General features: G+C 41.3%; 1 protein-coding gene and 1 long non-coding RNA gene across 4 annotated transcripts in view; one reads left to right on the top strand and one right to left on the bottom strand.

Annotated features, from left to right (window-relative positions):
* LOC148366525 (cytospin-A-like) overlaps nucleotides 1-17,032 on the top strand; it is a 45,536-nt gene extending 28,504 nt beyond the window's left edge. Inside the window, exons 9-16 of the mRNA XM_088336988.1 lie at nucleotides 976-1,097; nucleotides 3,083-3,173; nucleotides 7,660-7,749; nucleotides 7,823-7,958; nucleotides 9,008-9,110; nucleotides 11,545-11,661; nucleotides 13,225-13,284; nucleotides 14,279-17,032. Of these exons, the coding sequence (XP_088193114.1) occupies nucleotides 976-1,097; nucleotides 3,083-3,173; nucleotides 7,660-7,749; nucleotides 7,823-7,958; nucleotides 9,008-9,110; nucleotides 11,545-11,661; nucleotides 13,225-13,284; nucleotides 14,279-14,368 (809 nt within the window). The 3' untranslated portion in view covers nucleotides 14,369-17,032. The remainder of the gene's footprint in view (nucleotides 1-975; nucleotides 1,098-3,082; nucleotides 3,174-7,659; nucleotides 7,750-7,822; nucleotides 7,959-9,007; nucleotides 9,111-11,544; nucleotides 11,662-13,224; nucleotides 13,285-14,278) is intronic.
* A 1,727-nt stretch (nucleotides 17,033-18,759) lies between these two features.
* The window catches only part of LOC148366526 (uncharacterized), a 38,386-nt gene continuing 32,137 nt past the window's right edge, over nucleotides 18,760-25,008 (bottom strand). For 2 of the 3 annotated variants that reach the window (XR_015850589.1, XR_015850591.1), the window contains exons 2-6: nucleotides 24,686-24,827; nucleotides 22,284-22,907; nucleotides 20,124-20,180; nucleotides 19,385-19,545; nucleotides 18,760-18,906 (exon numbers count right to left, since the gene is read on the bottom strand). This is a non-coding gene — a long non-coding RNA (uncharacterized LOC148366526). The remainder of the gene's footprint in view (nucleotides 18,907-19,384; nucleotides 19,546-20,123; nucleotides 20,181-22,283; nucleotides 22,908-24,685; nucleotides 24,828-25,008) is intronic. The other variant, XR_015850590.1, reaches the window with a different exon arrangement.

The following is a 25,008-nucleotide window of genomic DNA, read 5'->3' on the forward strand; positions in this document are numbered from 1 at the left end:
TTTCCAAACAACCTTTAAAAATGTGGCCATCTCATACAAAATCACATAGAAAGTTGGATGAAATTAATCCAAGCTTTTTATCTTATTTTCAAAACAACAGCAGCCTTTATTTTTTTGGGATTAGACATTTTCCCAGCGCTTTTGATCTATTTCTCATGCATCATACTGATGTTATTTAGATAGATCGATACTTTATTCATTTCCGTAGGGAAATTCACACATCCAGCAGTATCCTTTTGTTGTTAACAGATGAACAGGATGGCCTCGGGTGCTGTGTTGTAGTTTAGCAACAGCGGAGTGGATGACGTCACACGCTAGGCCAAAAGTTCCACGTCCCTGCAGCAGATGGAAATCTTTGTGCCGAGGGTGACACCGCCTCGTGTTCACGTAGATCGCGAGTCCGCCTCCTCTCTGCTTCCCGCAGGCTTTCGTGTCTCTGTGTAACAGCGCTGAAGCCGGGTAGCTCCATGTTAGCGTCCGGGATGCTAGATGTGAGCCACGTTTCCGTAAAACACAGCAAACGGCAGTCCCTGTACGCTTTGATGTTTTTCATCAGCACACCCAGTTTGTCGTTCTTATTTGGTAGAGAGTTCACATTTACCATGATTACAGACGGTACCGAAGGCTTATAGCACCGCTAGCTGCTTAGCCTTGACCTTAGCTCCAGCTCAGGAGCCACGATAGGGCCCCCTCACCACGCTGGCACGAGAATTCTTCAGGGCAAGGAGTTGATTTCTCGAATAAACGCATTTTTGTGCGTTAAAACCCATAACCATAGGATAGAAAGTCATCCAAAGTGTAGGTGTCAAACAGGACAAAAAAACCTGGAGATGGTAGCAGACAATTAAAACAACAAATCACAAAAAGAGCGAAATAACACGGAGCTGCTTGAAATGATGTATATGTGTATGACATGTAATTTCAGTTCAATTTCAGCAGACATGCGGAAACTAATTTTGTTCTGGTCATTTAAAGCCCCGCCACCTTCCAGTACGACGACTGTGACTCCAACAGCGCCCGCCACCCCGCTCCCACGGACTCCTCTCAGTCCTAGCCCGATGAAGACTCCTCCGGCTGCTGCTGTCTCACCCATACAGGTACACGGGATGAAAAGTTCTTGTATGTGATTTGCTTTCTGGAAACTGGTTAAAGCCCCAAACTGCTCCACCCAAAATGGAGTTGATGTTTTCACTGTAGGATTTAACAATAGCAATGAAGAGCCCTTTATTCTCTCCGTTTTTCAATAATGACTACTTTAAGATTGTCTTTCTTTTATTCACATTTGTAGAGAAAATTGCTTTCCAATGACACACAAACAAATAATGAAACATGGTTTGATTTAAAAAAAACTGATTTATTGACATGGCAAGAGAAATCACACCAAAAGAAAGATCAGACGACATCGATACAAGAAAATCTCGCACTTATTAAAAGAAAAAGGAATCGTGTCCATAAAGAGAGTTGAATAGACGTGGAAATGTAATTTCTTAGAAACAATGGAGTCTATGTTGTCATGCATAATTTGAGAGATTTACTTAACCCATTGTGTACTAAACTTCACAGCTACCCAAACACCGGACATCATGTTGTCCATTTCGTGCACAAGTTACCTTGATGAATGAGTTTGGGTTTGTGTGTCACGTCTTGGCCAGCGACAGGAAGCATTTGGGGGCCCACGAATGATCTAGATATCTGGACCCGAGGGCCTCGCACCCCAGGGGGGATGGCGACCCATGGTTGGGAGCCATCGCTCAGGCGTCCCTTGTCCGGCAGCAAAAAAGAGGTTTGGGAGTAGGTTGATCCACCTCGTATAGGCGACGTGACTTGCATCCACCCAAGAGGGTGAAGAGAGAAGGGAAGGAGGAGGTTCCCCATCTGCCCCTCCCTTGTGGGCCCACTTGTTATTGCAGGCAGACATTTGATGCAATCAACAAAAAGAAAACACAATTTACCGTAAATACCGGACTATAAGCCGCTACTTTTTTCCCTAACTTTTCTAACGGTTCTAACGGCGCTCGAGTGTTGCTACCATTAACTGCCCCGTCAAAGCTATATTATTATTATTAAAGCTTTGAAAACTTTCTCGGTCTACCGTCTTTCTTTGTAAATATGTTTAACCCGTGTATAATACGTATTTGCAACTGTATATTTTTGTAATGTATTTATTTGTATTTATTTTAGACACTTATTCTGATATGTTTTGCACGGATGAATGAAAAATGAGGGGCGGAACAAACGCGGGGTGCCGAGTTTAAGTGGGGATCGCTAAAGGTGAGGGACAGACGAGGAAAGAAGAGGGGGTAAAAAGTTGGTTAAAGAAAAAGGAGTTGCGTGAGTAAATGTGTTCATCTGATATATTTTTCCCACCCTTACCTTTGGAAATATACACTTTTTTCTTTGGATGACTTTCAACGGGACCCAGACTCTGCAGGTCCGCATCAAACCTTAAATACCGATATCATTTTCCGTTCATTTTGCCGGCTGTGATTTTTTGGGACTGTGGACTTTAATGAAGGACATTTAGTTTCAATCGCGAGACTTAGTCGGGTTTGGGTAATTTTGTGTTTGTATTACATGTTTAAATGGGGCCGCGTGCGGCTTATATACAGGTGCGGCTTGTGTGTGTACAAAATCGGTTTTCCTCTTAAAATGTGGTGGGTGCGGCTTATAAACAGGTGCGCTCTATAGATCGGAATTTACAGTAGTAGCCAATGGTTAGTTTTCTGCCACGTACGCTTATTGGTATATGTCCCACACTAATCATTTTATGACCGGGAATCCTCAAACATTGGCCTATTTTGCAAAAACACAGGCGGAGATTTTTTATTTACAATGGAAAACTTTGTTAGTCGGCTCCAGTTATCTAGTCAACTAAATAGTGAACCAACCAGTGAGAACAAAAGAGTTGTCTTATGTGATTAGGGTCAGCAGACTGAATGCAGGGGTGACGTTTCTGTACCAGGAATGGAAGGAGAGGTTCTGTTGCCAGTCAGAGAATATCTCTACTCATTTTTCTTTTGCTTTTGTCATCTCTAAAATACATACGAAGATCAATGAATTAAGCTTCTCTTTTCTCTTTCAGAGGCACTCTGTACCCGCGTCTCTCTCAGCTTCCAAGCCTCTCTCGTCCCTGACTGACAAAAGGAGCAGCTATTCTGACATCTCCATGTCATGTGAGTTAGTTCACACTGAACCATTCGTTATTTGACGCCCTACGCTTCTGTAAACTTAGGCAAACCTTAAGTATTTGAAATGGTGGAAGAAATGATGGCGTAATTGGCAGCCGTTAAGATGAATTGATATTCTGCAAATGTAAAGTCTTTCCATCCATGACCATCCAGTGAATCCAACCGTGTAAAATACACACCATAATGCCAACAGATATTCAAAAAAAAATCCACCTGAAAGCATTTCTGCATCATTGGACATTTCTTTTTGTAATCTTCTCGTTTCTCCTCATAATTTCCATTTACAAATAGACTCGTACATTTTATTTTTAATACAGCCTTTTGACACCACTCTCAGCCAATAGAAGGCTTTTTATTTCCACAGACCGCAGTATACTTCCTTTAGCTCTGAGTATCTTCAGCCAGTAGTTATTAATTCAAATAAGGATTGACACATTGTTTAGCAAATGAAATTCTGAACAGAACAACGCCCAGATATTTGCTGTCTATTCAGATTAGACCCCAAAATAAACGTGCGCCACTCCACTCACGATCAATTTTTCTGCACCATTATTATGCCCAAGATTGCACGATCATGAATTGACTTTTGGACAGAGAATTCAAACATTTACGACTCTTTCACAATGTCTAAAAATTGTCCAAAGTAAAATACACAGTTGCACAACTTTCAGATCAGGCCCGCTAAGGGATTGAATCTGGCCCACAAGACAACACTCAGAGAAGCGCAAGATAAAAACAAGCTGCAGGTTGAAACTTTATGTTGCCAAAGCCAGGTGCCTCGAACAAAGACACTGTACTTGTATTTCTTTCTCTCTCTCTCTTTCTTCTCCACCCCTTTTCTCCCACTCTGTCTCTTTCACTTTATGTGTTTCTCTTTTTCTCATTCTTTGTTGATCTTTGTCTCTCCCTCTTTCTCTCTCTCTCTCTCTCTCTCTCTGTGTCTTTTAACCTCTTTTGCTCTAACTTCATTTTCTCTTTTCTCTTTCTCTCCATACCCTTCACGCTTTCTTTTCTCTCCTTCTGTCTTTCTATTTATCTTCAGATTTCTTTCTTCCTCTCCCTTTCTCTCATGACTTTTTATCTTCTGTTTCTAACACTCTCTCCCTCTCTTTTTATTTCTTTGTCCTGCCCTCTCTCATCTTCCCTCCCTCTTTCTCTTATTTCTTTATCTCTCTTTTTCTTTCTCTTTAATCTAGTAGTCCGGCCCCCGACAGAATGTGTGTTCTGTGGTGTGGCCCCCGAGTTCAAATGAGTTTGACACCCCTGGCCTAGACCTACCATTAGAAAAACCCGTAAAATACAATGTTTATTTTTTTCGTGTCGTGATCCAATTTGACTTGGCTTCAACGGAAGAAACGGTAAGGGGTTAACTTTCTGAGAAATGACCCATCTGACGATGTTTACGGCTTTCCCCGAGTGTTTTCTAAACAAAAGGGACGCTGTCTGCAATCGATGATTTGAGGTTTCCTTCTTTTCTGTTTGCGTTTCTGCGGTCGGAGTAGCTTGACCCGTGTAAGTCAAAAGAAAGACGCACTCGGAACTGTATACAGCGGATAGAAACATTTCAGTTTGAAAAAATGCTGCAACTGTATCCTTCTTCTTACCACTTACAAAGCATTTCGCCTCCGCGTAGAATCTTATTAAGGGGAGCGAACGATATATTCGGAGACGGATACTTTAGTAGCGAATAATATTATTTCAGGTACTATATACAATGGAGATCAAAATTAGAGAATGACTTAAAGAAAATCAATTATTTCGATACCATCTTCACTATTCAACAGTTTAAGGACATTTTGTTGCGTCTTTACCAATGTTCCCTGTCATTTTCCTTACGGGTCTGAGCGTTCACACAAAGTCGGTGAGCGACGCTTGAAACAACAGTGAGCAACCATAATCCCAAGAGTGGCAACTAAGTCATCATCAAACATGTCCAAAACTTGACATCAACTTACATTTTGCCGAGTTTCCGGCAATGCAAAGTTATTTTTCACTTTTGAATGAATTGACTCATGTATGATGGCCTACAAACGTCATTTGTTCTTACAATTCTTTCACAAGATTTCCATTTCTTTTATTCCTGGTATCTTGTCGCATAATACTAACAATTTTGGGGGCTTATCAAGTCGGTTGCACGATACAGAACTGTATTTAATTACATTTTTTAGTGGAAGTACAATGTTGGCAACACGATTGACTTGGTATCATTGGAAATGATTTGAATGCAACACAAACTTTTTCCGTGTTTTTTTCTCCTTTTTTAAAATTCCTTTTAAAAAAAATCTCGTTGTGTTTATTTTTTCCCTTTATTTGCTTCTTTCTTTTCTTCTGGCTTTTTTTTTCTGAAATTTTCCTGCTCTTTTTTCTCTTTTTCTCTCCTTTTTTTTCTTTTCAGCTTTTCACTACTTTTTCATTTTGGTATTTTTTTCTTTTTTGTTCTATCCTCCCTTCCTTTAAGTCATTTTGTGCACAATTTTACATAATATTTGGTCATGTAGGGATGAAAGAAGCAAAAACAACCTGATGAGCCGTTTGGGACCCAAAAGAGCAGGTTCTTTTTAGTGAGCCGAGCCGAAGAAGCCGGTTCTCGAAAAACTCTACTGACTTGACTCAACTTCGTTCTACTTCGACCTTGACTTCAAATACTGCATTTAGAACACAGCGTCAGGGGAACCCTGGTATTTTTACGCTCATGCTCTGTAACTTTGAGTTAATTCTCTTTTTAATTAGCAATTTGGAGCCCTGATTTTTGTGAGCCGGCTAGATTTTCTTGTGTGCGGAAAAGCTCTGGGCAGTGCGCAATTGCGCACACACGCAGCTTCGAGGGAACATTGGTCTTAACCATGCTACCACAAGTTTTTCACAAAATGGATAAGGCATTTTAACCAAAGACCTTTAGTTTGAGGAACATTCAACGATTCAAATTTCAGGTGCCTCCCACTTCATGGTGCTAATACAGCACATGATGCCAATCTCTTGGATTATCTGTCAACCCCTATTTAACTGGCATTCCGACTGCCAGTTTCACTGACTTTGCAAGATGGTGTGCCGTTCTTAAGTGACTGATGTCCAGATGAAAACAAAATGGATGACCCTATCAGCCAAGACAAGTTGACGGTCTGTGCTATCAAGAATATTCAATCTTTACAAAACTATAAATTCATCTGCGGGTTCCTCACTTGCGTTCATCGCCCAATGAGCCTGCAGTCTTCGCGCAGGACAATGCTCCATGTCACGCAGCAAAACGCTAAAGGGACATCGGCCTGCCCAGAGTCCTGATCGCAACCCAAAAGAGAAACTGGAAAATCCTTGGTGACCAAGTTATGGTCAAGATAGCCACTACAATCACCGAACTGTGGAGGAGGCTGGAAGAAGAAAGGACCAAAATCCCTCCAGAGCAGTGTGAAGGACTAGGGCTATTCTGTGTCCACAGATGTGCCGTAGTCATTCACAGCATAGACCTGTAAAGTTCTTACTAATTCCTGAATGTTGTAACCTTCAGTTTTTTTAATGCCAAGGTGATTGTTGTTCTCTAATTTTGATCAGTGCATTTTTGGCAAAATACAGTTTTTTGTTAAAATGTCATCATCCATTTTGCAAGAAAAGTCTTGTTGTAGCATGCTCTACGCGCAACCAAATTTTCTTAAATTGTTGAGCAGTGAAGATGGTATGGTTTCTAAACAATTCCATTTTTTACAAGTTGTTCTCTAATTTTGATCAGTACTTGCTTTATAAATGCTTGAAAGTCCACCTACGTATTTGACTCTCCTGTTGTCTTCAGGTCAAAATGACCCGCTACTTTGCTGTTAAAACCCAGAAGAAAGACTTTTGCTTTGCCAATGATATTTTATTGAACATGGAATGTTAGGATTTCTCCATCGGTCCCAACGGAATACCAAAAATAAGAAAGGTTTCATTTATTCACATTTGCAATATAAGCTGTATAAATAAGTACTGAGATCGTCCTTGAAATAGAATAGAATAGAATATACCTTTATTGGGATAAATTGTGACAACGAAATTGGACGACTCCAGTTCCACATTTTACAGTGAGGATAAGGAAAACAAAGAGATAAAGGAACAAAGAAGATGTTTTAACTGTCTTTGTTGTATAGGCTTTGTTTCCTCGGAGGGGGGGGGGGGGTGTATGAGGGGGGTAAGGGACAGACAGAGATGGGGGGATCCAACTGGATGTTTGATCTTACTGTACACACGGTCCAGTGTTTTTTTCCCTATTTGCTCAGTCCACGTATTGAATGAATTTGGGAAGTACTGTCCATAAACATGCCCGATTAAAGTCGCCGGCGACGATAAAATGAGGACAACACGAGGGTCAAATATGTCTAACTATAACCATGACGAGCAGAACTTTGTCGACGAATGAAAATCCGATCCGTGGACAAGAAGTGGAAGTCGGTACTGGTCGGCCGTCGTTCCCTTCATTCTCAGAAGTGCAATCGTGTCTTTACAGCCGAGCATCTTCTGAGAGGAGCCCCAGCTTCTCGACCTCCTCCTGTCCTCCAGAGGGTCTCCAACGTCGATTCCACCAAGACCATTTCAGGTTCGCCGACATCCTCGGTGGTGACGAAGGAACCTTTCCAGAAATTCATCTCTCCCCTTTTGTTCTCGAACAGTTTCCCGTCGGAGTAGTGAAGAGATGAAAAGGGACATGGCGGCCCAAGACGGAAACGCCTCGTCTTCACTGATGGCCATGAGTGCCTCCTCCTCTCCCACGGCCTCCGTCACTCCCACGGCACGCAGCCGTCTTAGGTACAACTCGGCAAAGATTGAACAACTAAAGGAAGCTTCGGGGTTCGTACGGATGCTTGAAATCTTTGAAAACGCATCAATTTTAATGTTTTGTCGTCAAGGTCAAGAAAATTCTTGCCATTTTCATGTTTCTTGGTAGTCTGTCTCTATAGAGGACGCAATAAATATATATTTTTTTAAAAGTGCGTGTAAATGGCGCCGACACGCCTGCTTGTCATGATGGTGTAGTCTGCTCGCGCCCAAGAGGACGGCTCTATTGAAAAATCTGGCTTTTTTGGCTCGGCTCACTGAGAAGAGCCTCTCTTTTGCCTCCCAAACGGCTCCTCGGATTTTTTTTAACATTTTTTTTTTAATTATCAATAATAATACTTTATGCACAAAAGTAATTTCATATGTTTTGCAGGGAATCCTTAGAAAACACATGAAATATAAATGGAAATAATCACAGATTTACCACACTAATTTGAGCTTTTAGCACACTGAACAGATTTAAAGTCAAACAACAACACAAAATCCCCCTAAATGCAAAACGATACATTTGAAAAAAATAATGCTTCAGTGCTATAAAAACATGATTTTTTTAAACTAATTACAACTCTATTTTAAAATAAATAAAATAAAAAAGGCAGAGGATCAGTAGTCGAATAGAATATTAAATACACTCTGCTTCAGAGCCATCAATATCATGAAAATGAAAGAGATGCCTTTGATACATACAGTACTTTCTTTTTTGGTGTTCCGTATGGAATTCCATGATTAGCCAATACCTATTGATCCACGTTTGTAAATAATTTTGACATATTAAAAGTGCATCATAGATAGCAACCGTTCAAAATAACTAGCTGCAAGATGGGACTTTACTTGAGTCATCAAAGTCGACAACAAAAAAAACGTCTTGGATTTCTTCCTTTGAAGGTACTGGAAAATGGAATCATTTGCCTTGAAAGTTCTTAAAAAGTGCTTGAATTTGGCCAGGAAAAGCGCGTACGAACCCCGAAGCGTCCTATGCAAGCACACCACACCCGCCAATGTGTTGTTTTTCTGTAAAGAGAAGAACGAAAAGACCCCCTATCTGCGCTGGCCAGAGAGTACGGTGGCTCCAAGAGAAACGCGCTACTGAAGTGGTGCCAGAAGAAAACCGAAGGCTATCAAGTAAGTTATTTCGAGCAGACATTTTCATTTTTTTCCAATGCACCACGTTCGGTTTCCCATACAAGTTGTACTCTGAGTAGCTGAAGTTCATTCAATGTACCCTATTTCCGTCAACAGCTATTGGAGATCGGCCAACTAAATTTGACAGGCCGATTATGTAGTCTCAGATGCAGCTGAGCCTCTCCTTCTCTCATGGCTTCTGATTGGATAAGCAACTGAAGCTAAAGGAATATAGTTAGAGCGGAGCAAACACCGACTGCTCTGCTAGCTCCCGAGTCCCAACCGGCCTGTGAATGAAGACCGCTGATAATATTGAGATTTTAAAAAGTCAATAGTAGAAAAGCGTGTGTATGATTAAGATGGCTTAAAGAGTGGAGTAAACTTGTTTTAGGGAAGCAAGTTGAGGTGGAGACCGATATATTAGCTCTTAGCATAACATCAGTTGGTCAATCAAGTGTGTGTGTGTTTGTCATTGAAAGGTAGCATGACAAGCACACTGAAGTGAAGGTGATTAGCTGTTACCATAACATTGGCTAATTCATGTTTGTTGTATTGACATTTTTTTGAATCAGTTATTTAAGTTTTCATGTACCTTTTATGCAAGTTGCTGCTAAACCTAATTTCATATCCTGGACTGTTAGTTTTTGGTTGAAGTGAAAGATCAGTCATGTTAGTTGCGTTGAAATTCCAATTTATTAACTGTTAACGGTTTCAGAGAGCTATTGTTTTTGTGAACATTTATAACAAATATTCTATTTTTTGTTGCTTTATTAAAAATGTCTTACCCCAATTTTTAAGCTTTACAGAAAATAAATATCTGCTTTCAAGTATCTGTTATCAGCCTCCTTGGTATTAGCCCTACACGTCAGGGGTCGCAAACTTGCGGCCCCCGGGTTGATGGTTTTAGGCCCCTCCTCCTTAATGTGATACTTATTCTTTGATTTATTCTCGTATTTATACTTTATTTGTGTAGAAAATGTACTCAAGTATTTATTTGCTGAATTACTGTTGTACCTCTTTATTACTGACTCATTTGTTTTCTTTTGTGTAGTCAAAAACTATATTTGAGAACAGTTAAATGTGTTTATCGGAGCTTTTCATTAGGAAAGGCCGATTTGGCCCCAGCTCACCCGGACCCCACCTACTGCATCATTTGAGTTTGAGACCTCCGCCACCCATTTGACGTTGTGCAATGACCAGAAAAAAACAAGATAAGAGATGAGCTCCGATAGGCTGCAAGATGCCGTTTGTTTCGTATTTTTGTATTCACGAGTGAGGCGACATGGTCTCCATGGCAACTGAGGCGCTCTCCAGGAAGTGCATGACATTAAGCAAAGTGACTCGGACGCACACCGCTAGCTTAACTAATGTCAGGGAAACATCATTGACTCTATAAAAGCTCTTTTTTCTTATTAGATATCTCAAAGGGCCCCCAGTTTGATATACATTTCTAAAACGGCCACCTAGCTTGATGGCTTCCTCATAGCTAAAGCTAGCTTCTTAGTTCGCTAGAAAGGTGGACAGGTAAAAAACTAAAGGGGAGCTTGATAGCTAGCTAAGAGTAAATAGACAGATAGAAAGTTTTTAAAAAAAGAGCTAGATGAGTTAGTTGAAAAGAAGGCCAAAATATAGCCCGATAACTGGTCAAATGTTAGTGAGGTAGCATCCAAAAATGGCAAAAAGCTAGCTAGATAGCTTGCTTAATAACAAAAAAGCTAGGAAGATGGCTAGTTACAGAGTTAAAAATGTAACCAGGCTGCTAGGTAAAAAAAACTGCACAATCTTAGATGAATTAGTTAGAAAGAAGGCCAAAATATAGCTCGATAACTGGTCAAATGTTAGTTTGGTAGCATCCAAAAATGGCAAAAAGCTAGCTAGATAGCTTGCTTAATAACAAAAAAGGTAGGAAGATGGCTAGTTACAAAGTTAGAAAACGTAACCAGGAAGCCAGGTAAAAAAAACTGCACAATTTTCTTGTAATTTGCTCAAAAAATAAAACTTAGTTTGTTGTATTTCCTGTAAACTAAATCAGTAAAAAGATGTATACGTTTTGTAAATACATGAATAGATTCTCATTCCATTAACTTTACTAATTGCTTAAAAATGATTATCAATTTTTAAAATATGAGTATGTTATTTCTACGTTTTTACTAGGTGAATTATTAAAAATGGGGTTCCATAGACTCGGTCAACCAAAAAAAAAAAAATTTCTGTAAAAATACAATGACTCAGGACTGGTAAGCTATCTTCAGAATAGAGTTGCAGGCACGTCAACTATCCTTAGGGGCCACCCTGGTGCCCGCGGGAACCGCCTTGGAGACCCCTGCTCTAATAATTGCCTCTACAATGTTGACTCTTGCACTTTAGTATGGATTCCATTTTGAAAGCGCTTATTTATATGGAGGTTCATCAAACGGTATGCTCTGTGTTCCAGAACATCGACATCACCAATTTCAGCAGTAGTTGGAACGACGGTCTGGCATTTTGCGCCGTGCTCCACACATACTTGCCGGCTCACATCCCCTATCAGGAGCTCACCGGCCAAGACAAGGCAAGTGGTAACTGGAGGGGAAGCTTAAAAACTTTCAAACAGGGGTGTTAAATGTACAACCCACGGGCCAGAATCGGCCCTCCTAGGGTATTCTATTAGGCCCTGAAAGTGACAGCGAGCCGGGGCACGGTCAAGTCAAACGGTCTGAAGACCGATGCGCTTCACGCGTACCCGTTCTCACACACCGATGGCGCCATGCCAGGCGCCTACTTGACATTTAACTTGGAATTGGAACCTGCAACCGCTCGGTCCCAAGACGAGCGCGCTACATCCTGAGCGACTGCCGCCTTAAGTTTATTCATTGATTTACGATGGACTTGATCACAAGATGTCTCAAAGGATGTACAGGCCACACTGACATCATCCCATGATCTGAAACCGACGTGAGGGTAAGGAAAAACCTCAGCAGGAGGAAATTAAGAAATCTTGAGATGGGGTCTCACAAATGGTAATCCCCCTTCCAGGATGACAAGGGTGAAATAGATGTATAAAAAAATATAATATAAAAATAACCCTGGTAATATGTACATGAGTTCCCATCTCAGTCGGCCGGTCGATGAAGATGATGGCACGCTTAAAGTCCAGGTGCTGGTCCGCTGACTCAACCCCATTCGTCCTTCTCCCTCATTTTTCCAACAACCAGGCAGCCGGAAGGGACGGGACAGGAAAAGTATGAGGTCCGCATCAACCATAAACTGTAGAATAGAAGCTTGTCTTGGTCTAGATTGAAAAACTTCCATTGAGGTTTCAGATCTTGGCTCAAGAGGCAAGGCATTCCACAGCGCCGACGGAAAACGCTCTTGAACCTGCGGATTTCTTCTTGGCTCTTGGGGTCACCAGTAGACCGGCGTTTGAAAAGCGGCCTTAGATACTGGTTGCGTTGTAGAGTTGATTCCTTACTTATTTAAAAATCAAAACCATTACACGGCACTATTTCCCAAAAAGGAACATTTGAAAAACAAATAATGACAGTTTGATCGGCATAATATAGCAACCACGGGAAGGTAAAAATTCCAACAATGGTAAGAATGATGCAAGTTTTCTAAGGATATCTGAAATATTTCATGAAATGTTTTATGGACATTCATTGAATGTCAACATTTTATTATCTAATTTCCGGACAAATTTTGACATGTTACCAAGTGTTCTCTTTTATTGATGTTTACGATTGTTTATATACTCTAACTCAATGCTAAATCTATTCCACCCTGGTTATCCTGGAAGGGGGATGACCACTTGTGAGGCCTCTTTTCAAGGTTTCTTTTTTTCCCTCTCGCTGAGGTTTTTTCCTTGCCCGCATGTTGGTTTCAGATCAGGGGATGCTGTTATTGTAATCCTGTGCAGTCCTTTGAGACATTTTTGTGATGAAGGGCCAAACAAAGAAATGGGACTTCACTTGACTAGACTTCACACCAAAACAAGAGAAAGATGATATTGAGATGATTGCAGAGTATGTTATCTCTTTGACATCCACTGAGGACCACAAAAGGAAATTCATTTCTCATCCATGCTCTAAAATAAAAATGTAATGACTTGTCTATTTTTCCTTTTTTTTTTTAACAGAGGAGGAACTTCACGTTGGCGTTCCAGGCTGCGGAAAGTGTCGGCATTAAATGCACTTTAGTGAGTTTTCAAATGAAAATCATTCCAAGAATGAAAATTGCAATTGCACCTCCACTACACTCGAGATCAAAATTAGAGAAGCATTTACAAACCATTGAAAGAAAAGCCATCTTCACTGCTCAACAGTTGAAGAACATTTTTGCACGTTTCCGCAAAATGGATTAGGCGTTTAAACCAAAAACATGTATTTTGCCAAAAGCAAACCCATCAAAATTCGAGAAGACTTTCAGGTGCCTCCCCACCTCATGGTGCTAATCTCTTGGATTATCCGTCAACCCCTATTTAACTGGCATTCCGACTGCCAGTTTCACTGACTTTGCAAGATGGTGGCCTGTTCTAAAGTGACTCAAAACCTCCGGCAGCAGGATGTCCAGATAAAAAACGAAAGGGATGACCCGATCAGCCATAGCAAGACAAAATATACAGAATCTTTACAAAACTACATTCGAGAAGGCCAAGAAGGCGGGTCGTCCACGGAAGACAAATGCAAGAGAGGACAGGTCGCTGGAGTAGAATAGAATAGAATATACCTTTATTGTCATTGTTACAAAATGGGTTAACATATTGTGACAACGAAATTGGGGTTTAGGTTGTAGTTTTCACACTGTTGCTGGAACTGCTCACCAGTTCAGTGCTGACAATGAAAAGGATCTGTCTTGCCGTTTAAGAACATCGGGACTGAAGGCCCACGCTGCAATGACCGACGAAGATAAAAGTCCTAAAGCTAGACTGAGGTTTCCTAAGGAGCATGTTGTTTGAATAGAAGAGTACTGGTCCGGAGTTCACTTCAGTGATAATGGCAAATGTCATCGATTTGGGTTTGATGGTAAGCGTTATGTTTGGCAACACATCGGAGAAAGTCTAAACCCGAGGTGTGTAAAAACCATAAAAAAAACGTGACTTGTTGTCTGGAAAATACGGTAAATGAATAATAACTTTTCTAGACTATCTTGAGGATGCCAGAGATAAATGATGAATTTTGTGGCTTTCCCAGGACATCAACGATATGGTACACACCGAGAGGCCAGACTGGCAGAGCGTCATGACTTACGTCACGGCCATCTATAAATACTTTGAGACCTGACTGGAGCGGCGCGCACCTCAACTGCATCATCACAACTTTACCTCACTGGCTCCTACCCCGCTTGGCACGTTCGACATCATCCTCAGGGGTCGGCCACAACGGAACGGAAACGCGTGAATATCGTTTGCGGTGTCGCCTTGAGAAGGCGACTGCTGACGTTGAAGAAACCCGCCTGAGTGCCTTTTGCCGGGGTTTGTTTTTCTTTTGCAAGCAATTCTGCTTTGACGTTGACAAAGAGAGGAAGAGGTCCATATGTTCCGGATTCAGCGATGGCTAAGCTCCGCCCCGTGTGAAGAGCGCTATGGCGAGTGCCACAGTAGGAGACATTTGGCAGAAGGCGAGCGATGCGCACTCGCACCCCCAAAGATCCCATTTCATCCAGAAAGTCACTGAAAGGGCCCGGACTCTGCATTATATTCATGATTTCATTCTTGAGAAGGCCCATGAAAAGTTTGAGCTTCAGGACAAAATATACAGGTCACAATGTAAACGTGATAAAGCACATATCATCATCATCATTTTAAAAAACAAGATGGAGGATCAGCATTGTTCATGCATGTTAAGAAATGTGATTGACCTAATTCACTTCACTTGACTTGTTAGAGATAGCGTTGGCTAAAGTAAGCCTAACGTAAGAGGTGTTCATGTTTTAGATAATTGGATATTTCCTCCAGCAAACTCATTTGACTTACCCTAGAACAGATGTAGACATCCTTTTTAACTTTATCCACGTTGAGTTGTTGCCGCGGACGACCACATAGCTTTATCCAAAGCGGACGCTCGTCTCGATTCAAATGCGGCTTTGGAATGGGTAAAAGAGGAACACCATCGCTTAGCTTCTCCGATTTTCCCGTATCTCACGCACACCGTTTGACCATTTTGGAGTTTAAAATGTAAGAAAAAAAAGCACAAAGGGAAAATAAGAATCTGATGAACTGCCATGCATTTCTATGGATGAGGGAACTCTGAGTGCGTTGGGTTTGCTACGCGCACTGTGATTGGATCGTTGTGCTTGAGGGCGGGGCTTAGCCACCGGTCAATTTTGAACTTTTCATCAGCGTCTGTTACGAATCGGGAACATCTCAGCAGTTAAAATGACTTTTTTTTTTTTGCAGTAATTCCACATGCTTTTGTTTGAGTGGCCCAAGTGCCTGAGTGATGATGAAGAATGTCTTCCCTTCAGCATGTCGGGATAATAACCACGAGTTGCAGTTTTTCCTTATTTGATGCCGGTTTCCCCAAAGGAAAGGCTTCCGTCGTACTGTAGTCGTGACACATATCCGAACAGAAGTGACCTCGCTTAAAGAGACATTGAAGCGCCGATGGTTTTGCAAAATAACGCGCGGATCGTAAGATCCGTTTGGCCCGTGAGCTTTGACGTGCGATGAAGCAGAATAGCCTAAGGAGGGTCAACCGCTGAGAGTCCTTATGCAAAATCCTGGACAATTCTGAGCGAATTGAGGGGAATTTCTTTACAATCTCAGCCGTTGCCCTCGCAATGATTTGCTGTTTTACGTTCGCCTTTACGACTTTTCTGTTGGCAAATGTTTGAAAATGTTAGCCATCTTTTTGCCTTATAATATGAACATTAGAGAAACATTAGCCGGTATACTTACTTCAGAAGAAGCATGAGAGAGGAGAGTTGTTGATTCTCTGTGCCATAGAAAAGTAATAGCTCGCTAACCGATTTGTGTGTTTTTTGCATTTTTAGCACTCGCAATGGTTTCAGATCATCAAACTCATTTTAATACGACACAGACGACCCCAGGAAATGCAAAATGCCGTTTTCAAATGTTTTATTTACTAAAGCACAAAAAAATCAGAACCTAAAAGCCGTTTGGGCCACCTTTGGCAACAATAACAGAATACAAACGCTTCCGATAATTGGTGATGAATCTTTCACAAGACAGCGGAGACATTTTTGCCCACTCTGCTTTGCAAATGTGTTTCAAACCTGCCATTCTGGGGTTTTTTTCCAGCATGAACTGCCTGTTTCAGGTCACACCACAGCATCCCAATTGGATTTAAATCTGGACTTTTACTGGCCACTCAGGAACCTTCATTTATTGTGTTTCGGGTTGTCGGCCTGCTGCGTTAACCAACTGCCGGCGTCCTCCTTCAGGATCTTCTGCTAAACACCCAAATTCATGATTCCGTCAACGAAAGCAATTTGTCCCGATGATGAGGCAGCAAAGCAGCCCCAGACCATCGCTTTGCCACCGCTATGCTTTACTGTTGTCATCATGGTCTTTTTGTCACATGCTGTGCCATTTTTACGGCAGAGGTACCTAAAAATTTCAATTTTGACTCCTCATTCCACAGAAACTTTCTCCCAAAGTCTTGAGGATAATCAAGATGCTTTTTTGCAAATGTGAGACAACTCATTGTGTTCTTTTGTGACAGCAGTTGTCTTTGCCTGGGAACTCACCCGTGGATGTCGTTCTTGGCCATTGTCTTTATCATAGTGGAGTCATGAACACTGACATTAATTGGGCCGCTTAGTTGCCTCAGGACCAGGACAATTTGCTGCCGTGGTGTGACCTTAAATGGGCAGTTCATGCTCAAATATTTTAATGTGGCAGATTTAAACCAATTTTGCAAAGCAGAATGGGCCAAATTTCCTCCACAGGGTTGAGAGAGTCAACCAATTATCGTAAACGTTGGATTTCGCCGCCGATGGTGGCCCACCTCGCTATTATGTTCAGCAGATAGGACTACTTTGTTTTTGTACCTTAATAAATGGAATCTACATTTTCTTATTTTGCATTTTTTTGGGTTTTCACTGTGTGATCTTAGAATTGGTCTGATGAAACCTTTGCAAGTGATAAATCTGCAAAAAACACCAAAATTTGGTAGTGGGCAGGCATCTACTTTAGCTTAGCATTGCTTAGTCCACCCAGGACACTAAAAGCTCAAAGAAACAGTCGACCCGATACAGGACCTGATATTCCCAGGCGGTCCCCCATCAGAGAACTAACCAGTCCCAATCCTCCTTAGCTTCCCGAGATCAGGCCTGCTCAGGGTGCACATTTACATATTCGTATTTTCAGCTATTTAAAACACTTTGTTTTTTGAACTTTTGTACTGTGACTTAAGTATGATTTTAGATTTGTTGAGTGCACGTCGGCAGGGCTTCGAAGTCGAGGTGAGGTCGGACCTAAAAAAATCCAGCCTGACCCGACCTGAGGAACTCAATTTTGAGGGACCGAGCCCAAAGTAAATCCGGATTTTCACATTTTATGAGTGAGGAGGACTGTCTGTTTTGGCCAGCGACTAAAAATAAACAAGTGACGAGTGGGTAATTGGAATTGAAACAAAAAAAAAAATCAGCGAGACAGAAGCTTGGGCCGAACTGACTTCATGATTGACGTTTCATGTCCAGCCCCAAAAGTCGGGTCGGGTTCGGGCCCAAGATCTTACCTCTACTTCCAAGTCCATTGAGCCTGCGACGTGATTGTGTGGCTGCTGTTGTGCCTCAATTCACACGTTCCTTCTATTTATTTGGATCTTTCCAATCACTGTACCGTCGGGGTCATTGTTTTGGTTTTTATTATTATTTTTTACACACTAAAGTTGGCATCTGTGGTAAAGCGTTTATGTTTTGATATTCTTCAAAAATGTGCAGTTTATGTCCTGACTTTAGTGCATAGTAGCTGCAAAATGTTTGTTTTTTCCTTCAATTCTGCACAGTCATGGGGCTAAGGAACGAACGGCGCACCGGTAGAAAAGAAATGGCACCATTGCGGTAGAAAAAAAATCCTGTCTGTATATAGGTTAAATTTGCAACAGATTCTCCTTATACGCCCGATCAGTTATATTTTTTGCTCTGCGCCGTAACAACCATAAGAATATCATGATGCCTGCGTATATAGGCTCGTGTTGTGCTGGGTTTGCCGATATTCATTCATAAGAATCCCTGCATACTGTTAAAAATATCGTTTAGTCAGGTTGATACGTTTTTTGTTTTTGTACACCTGTTCAAAGTATTTCATGTTCAAAAGAATTTCATAACAATGGCCAAAATACTACTCTTCAAAATAAGTACACGGACGGGATTTAAAATTGTGACATGACAATCTTTGTTTTCAAACGTTACAGCTCCTTTCCTGTCTTTGTTGAGAATTGATCTCTCAAAATGTAGCGTTTTAACAAATTGTTCGAATGAGTTATCTGACTCCATCAACCAAACACGACCCACATTCATCCAACTATCATGCGTGCTCGTTTTTTGAGAGAAATGACCAGAAGGATAACACGGGGGTGGATGTTTATTGTTCCCAACAGAAGACTTAAGTGTATCAACAAGAGACCGCACGTCCCCCTCCTTGTTGCCCCGGGTTATTTATACATTTCACAAAGAAAAGAAAAGACATTCCACTATTGGCTATGTGTCCTCTGCAACTAACTTACGCTTTCTCTTATTGGTCTTCTCCTCGCATGAGGGTGTGTCGGCTCGGGTCAGCAATCTTCGCATACCAGCGGCGCCCCGACGTCTGTCCTTGTGCGTCTGGCCTTCTCCATCAGCACTCACAGGAATTCTGTTAACAGAAATAAGTCTCATGCTGTCCACACAGCCTAACCTTCTAATGTACCTAAAAAAAAACAGTGAATATCCTTATTGCATCAAACTGAATACATGTACTTTGTAGTCAACCATATAAAATCCTTTATAGTCAAGTGTATAAAATCCAATATCTTAGAAGTTGAGCTTTTGAGAGTGTTTATTTTTTCAGAGAATGTGTCAGGTTTCTCTGCACAATCATGCAAATATGTTCAATACTGTTCCACTTGCCCTGGATTTTGAGGAATCCATTCTCAAAGTAGACAGTTTTATCTCATATCCCTTAGATCTGTGACGTCCCCGAATGACAAGAAACACTTAGTATTTCAACGGGACGCGCTATTGTTACTTACTGACAGCGATTGTAGTCATCGATGATTGCATAGCACTCATTCCCGCTTGGAGTTATTGGAACGTTGCTTACTCTGTGGCACCCGGTTATCCTGGCTGCTTACTGCATGTTTTCGGTCAGCCAGCCTTGCGTTCCTGTCCACCAATCGGTCACAGATAGCCCTTCTTAGCTGCCGTGTCCCGGCAGGCTTAACCCCTGTTGGATCTTTTGCCAGTTGGTCCCATTTTGAGCGGTCGCCGTTTGTTGTACCATTGCTGCAGCCACCTGCAAAACAAGGCCAAGGCATTCTCCACAAAAACAACCAAAACCAGGCCTCAAACACTCAACTTATTCTACTAATTAACAGCTAAACCAATATGGTAACTGGCTTGCCAAAGGGCTGGTGATACTCGGATAACATCAAAGCTCAAAGACGAGACACTGTCTTCAAAATGCATTAAAAATAAATGGAGTATACCGATAATATGTATAGATGTAACCCAAAGATCCACATTCACGCCGGACTGGACGATGAGGTTTTAATTACAGTTGCTGCAAATGAATGAGTCACAACACAACACGTGGTAAGCTTCTCTGCTGGCTTTGATCTCGTTGGCAGCGTGCTCTTAGACTGCCCGCAAAAACATATCAAAGAGCTTTCTTTTCATTTACATAAAATATATTTTAGAATATCAACGATCCCAATACATTTTTACATCCATTTTAACAAGATACTTTTAACAAGAGATCGTATAGTGTTTTTTTTAATGTTTACAATGAATTTTAACCAACATCATACTATTTATATATATGAGAAAATAGAAATAATAACAATAACCAGTATAAAAATGGGTACAATTTACCTGCAAATGAATGAGTCACGCACAACACCTGGTAAGCTTCTCTGCTGGCTTTGATCTCTATAAGGGGAATTAGCATTTTAGCACAACACGCAACGTCCGGCAAAACGAACATAAAATGCGACAGAAACAAAACGAAAATAAATCCAAACTGCTTGACAACATCAATCACATTACTGTGCATGTTGAGAGATTTGTCAGCTGTGGTTTTAATGTTTAAAATTCACTTTTTGCGGAGCACCAAAAGATCGTGCCTTACCGTTGGCAGCTCGTTGTAGACTGCCAAAAACCCCGCCTTCCGGTCACAAGTCAAAAGCCGAAACCAAACCTTACCCTATACCAGCAGGTGGCACTGTTGGACTCATCATTGCAGGACACTTACACAAAAACTATATAACATATTTCAGCCGGAATTTCAATACAACAAAAGTTATTATTACACCCGTTACATAGAGATATCATGCAAAAAACATCTCTATTTTCTCGTACGTTTTAGAATTTGGGCATCCCTTTAAACTTACATTTTCTCCCTATGCAGCGTTCCCATTGAAAAGCAATCTGACGAGTGTCTGGTGAGCATGACTTTTTGCTGGTTTGGGGCAGATGAAGCCTGCCGGTTGCTATCTATAGTAACGCCGTTGTTTTCTTCCAAAATCATCACCGTCTGTTGAGTTGCATTCGTCATCCATTCGTCACGTGTGCGCTTTATGTGAGAACTGCTAAGTGCTTTTAGAACACCGACCGTCATCAACCGAAACTTTAATAGCGTACTGCCTCCGTTCCATTGCCGGACTGTGTGGCTCCAGCTCCCAGGATAACACAATCCACCCTTTCGTTTGTTAGTAAACATTGTGACGAAGCCGAGGCAAAACAATACTCGCGCTGGTCAGAAGACAGAGCAAAAGAAAGTCGCCACGAGCGCTTGTCATGTGTGTTTGGATGCCAGAATCGCAGAAAAAACATTCGTGATCGCAAAGTTTTCCGGGATCCTCGTCAAAGAAAAGTAATGCGGTTGAATGCATTAAAGACAAAAGATTGGACCGAGGCGCTCATCTGCTTGGGTTTGCAGCACACACTTCGAACGAAGTAAGAGAATTTTAACGTTTCATTGTTGCTATTGAGTCCGTATTACTTATATTGGAAAAAATGTTTCGTTATTTTCTTGGCTTCAGCTAACTGTTAGCATGTAGCCTAGACGCCAATGTCAGCTGCGTGCGGCTGCTTAAAAATAAAAACATTTATTAGATACATTTAATCGTTCCTATATTTTTATTTAGGAGAAGCATCTTTTGATTATGCTACACGCTGTTACCTGACGCTAAGTAAACAAGATATTCTTCCGATATTTGTGTAACTTCGGTGTAGCCGTCCCACCAAGGATCCACATTCAGGCTGAACTGGACGATGAGGCTTTTATTTCAGTTACGTTAGCACAACATACACGCACCATGTGGTTAGCACCTCCGCTGGCTATCAAAATCGTTAGCGGCGCGCCAACTATAAACAAATCATTTTCTTTTCAGTTACAATAAAGTTCAGAAAATCAACCATCACAACAATTTCTACATCTCAACAAGATACTTTTAACAAATGATCGTATAGTGGTTTTAACTTTTATGATGAATTCAACTCGACATATTTTTTAATCTGAATTTTAGCCAACATCATCCTTTTTATACATTTGTGAAAATAGAAATAATTACAATAACGAGTGTAAAAATGGGAACAATTGACCTGCAATGAGCGACACAACACACACACACCAGGTGGTTAGCACCTCCGCTGGTACTCAACATCTATGAGGGAAATGAGCATTTCATTCGAGTACAACGTACGGCGAAACTAACATAAATGACACTTAAAACAAAACGAAAATAAATCCAAACAGCTTTGTGGTTTTCCTGTTGTCAAACTTTTTTGCGGAGCACCAAATGATCGTGGCTTACCGTTTGCAGCGCGCTGGAGACTGCTAACAATATCCGCCTTCCGGTCATAAAATCAGAGGCTAAACTAAACCTTACCCCAAACCAGCAGGTGGCACTGCTGGACTTATACACAAACTATACAAACATGTCGGCGGGAATTTCAACAAAACAAAAGTTATTATTACATTCGTTACCTATGGACTCGATAGCAACATTCATCACATTTCATTTCCCTTACCTGATATGAAATGCGCCTGCAAACCGGAGCAGATGAGTGCCTCGGTCCAATCTTTTCCCCTGGACGCATTTAACCACCGATCGGGAGGACGTCATCCAGCAGAACTTCCATTTACGATGGCTAACAGCTTTTCCTTCGATCCTGGCACGCGAGTCGACGCCATTTTTACATCGAAAGCTTGGTGACTTCAGGATTTTGAGCCGTTTTCAACTCTGTTGCCAATAAGTCCTTTTTCTTCACTTCATACCTTTTCTATAAAGAAATACTACAAAAATGCTTTAGATATACTGAAAATATTATACAGTGGAAACAGTACATAATGCTGGTGAAAAACGTCAAAGCATACAGTTTGCTGTGTTTTACGGAATTGTGGCTCACGTCCAGCATCCCGGACGCTAACGTGGAGCTACCCGGCTTCAGCGCTGTTCGGGAAAGAGACACAAAAGCCTGCGGGAAGCGGAGAGGAGGCGGACTCGCTATCTAGGTGAAGACGAGACGGTGTAACCCTGGGCACAAAGATTTCCATCTGCTGCAGGGACGTGGAACTTTTGGCCTAGCGTGTGACGTCATCCACTCCGCTCTTGCTTAACTACAAACACAGCACCCTGAGGCCATCCTGTTCATCTGTTAATAAACAACAAAAGGAGACCGCTGGAAGTGTGAATTTCCATATGGGGATGAATAAAGTATCTATCTAACTATTGAATAGTACTCTAGAAATACCACAAAAATTCGACTACAGAAAATACTACAAAAATGCCACTGCAGAAATACGACTACACGGTGCTAGGAATCAAACGGACCGAACCATTTCAAGTCGGAGTATTTCTGAGGCTGCGTTGGTCTGACTTTTGTGTGACTTTTTGAAATAAGAATGATTTTGCGTTTTTGGTGATATTTGCGCTTATTTTGTCCTTTTATGAACATATTTGTCCTTTATCATATCTGGGGGGTGTCGAGCACCCTCCAAAACGGGCTAGTTACGCCCACGAGGGCCAACTATCTTTTTATCTGGGCCATTTGAACCAACGCGATGGGGAGATACCGAAGGTGTGAGGGCGTGGCCAGGACGAGTCGTCGACCGCTAGTATTCACAGTGACAGAAAGAAGAAGAGCAAGGAGACGTCATCCCTCACCTCCGTGGGATTTCTGCCATCCATCAGGTATTCTGCTTTTATTCATTTCGTTTGCTTGAGAAGACATTTTTGGACTGCTATGCATTCTCTCCGTTTGGAGCGGCGGTTCAAGTCCGCATCTTTCTCTTAGATTATTCTCTCAAATGCAGAAAATGTTTATTTAATACTCCTTTATTTATTCCCTTGAAGTGTTTGCAGTTCTAAAACCCTAAATATGATTTAGTACTTTTAGTTCCCTGTTTATCGGGGGCATTAGGGATTCAGTGTCTTAACCGAGAACACTTTGACATATAAGACGAGCGCTTGACCTCATGTGTAGGCCATACATTTTTGTCTTAATCATCTGAGAAACTAAACTTCATTTCATCATGCAATGAAATGTTATGGCATTTTTGAATTCAAGTATTACTGAAGTGGTATTTTGGAAGTATTTACCTAGTATTATCTGTGTTGTTTTTATTATTTCTGTAGTTGTAGTTCTGATCCGTCATATTTCCGTAGTAGTATTTTTGTAGTGTACATTTTTTTTCTTTTCCAGATCAGAACAAAAGCACCAACATTGAAATTTAGTTTTTTAGCAATAATGTCATACTTTTATAGTATTTCTGTTATAGTATTTTTGTTGTAGACACACAAAGTTGGCCCCAAAACATGTTTACAAGTAGTACTTTATTGACTATTATATATTTCTTGTCATTCTATTTTGTCCATTTTTGTTGGGCGGTCCGGATAAAAAAAAATGTATGGGGCTGCGTGTGGCCCGCGGGCTGTCATTTGCCCACCCTTGATTTAAACGCTGAAAAAACATGTTTTGTTCTGAAATCACACGTTTTTGACCATTTTTTTAATTTTTATTTTTTATAATGTACTTCATTTTAACTTCATCGTAAGATAAAAGAAACAATAGCACGTGGGACGACGTCCCCTGACCCTGCATTGGGGTGCGTTCGTTCGCTACGTTAGCACCGCAGCCCGAGAGGGATCGAAGGTGGAACGGAAACGGAGTTTTACCACCGAGGTATCGGTTAACGGCGGAACCGGTTCCGAATGACAACCGGTTATCGATGCCTAGCACTCGCGCCTCTCTTTTTAATGCCGCTGATGTCATCAATGGACTGAGGCATGTCCTGTGACCGGTGGGCGTTCCCGTTGATGCTTTTGGAAATAAATATCAAAGGATTCATAACGGGTGAAATGAAACACGACACATACGTAAATCATGAATCTTTGGATTACACGTGAACTCTTTGGGGCTTCAAATCTTACCCAGCCGGAGGGTCTGCTCACTTCCTGTAAATGACTGCGATATCGGTGCGTGGTGTCGGCAGAGTCAGTGATTGGAAAAGCTTCATGGATATATGGCGCTGTTCTTCCTCTACGAGTGTCAAATACGCCATTGAATCAAAACCTGCAAGATCATTTACAATGAGAGCAAATACTACCGTGCAAAAGTGAAGGGTAATAGTATAAAAACATATTGAAAATAAAGATCATTTATACGGTATCGGTTCGAATGATATGTACCGTATTTTCCGCACTATAAGGCGCACCTAAAAGTCTTCATTTTTTTCAAAAGCGGACCATGCGCC

Source organism: Urocampus carinirostris, chromosome 5 (assembly GCF_059441175.1).
Source record: "Urocampus carinirostris isolate Australia breed hairy pipefish chromosome 5, RoL_Ucar_1.0, whole genome shotgun sequence".
NCBI classification, from domain to species: domain Eukaryota; kingdom Metazoa; phylum Chordata; class Actinopteri; order Syngnathiformes; family Syngnathidae; genus Urocampus; species Urocampus carinirostris.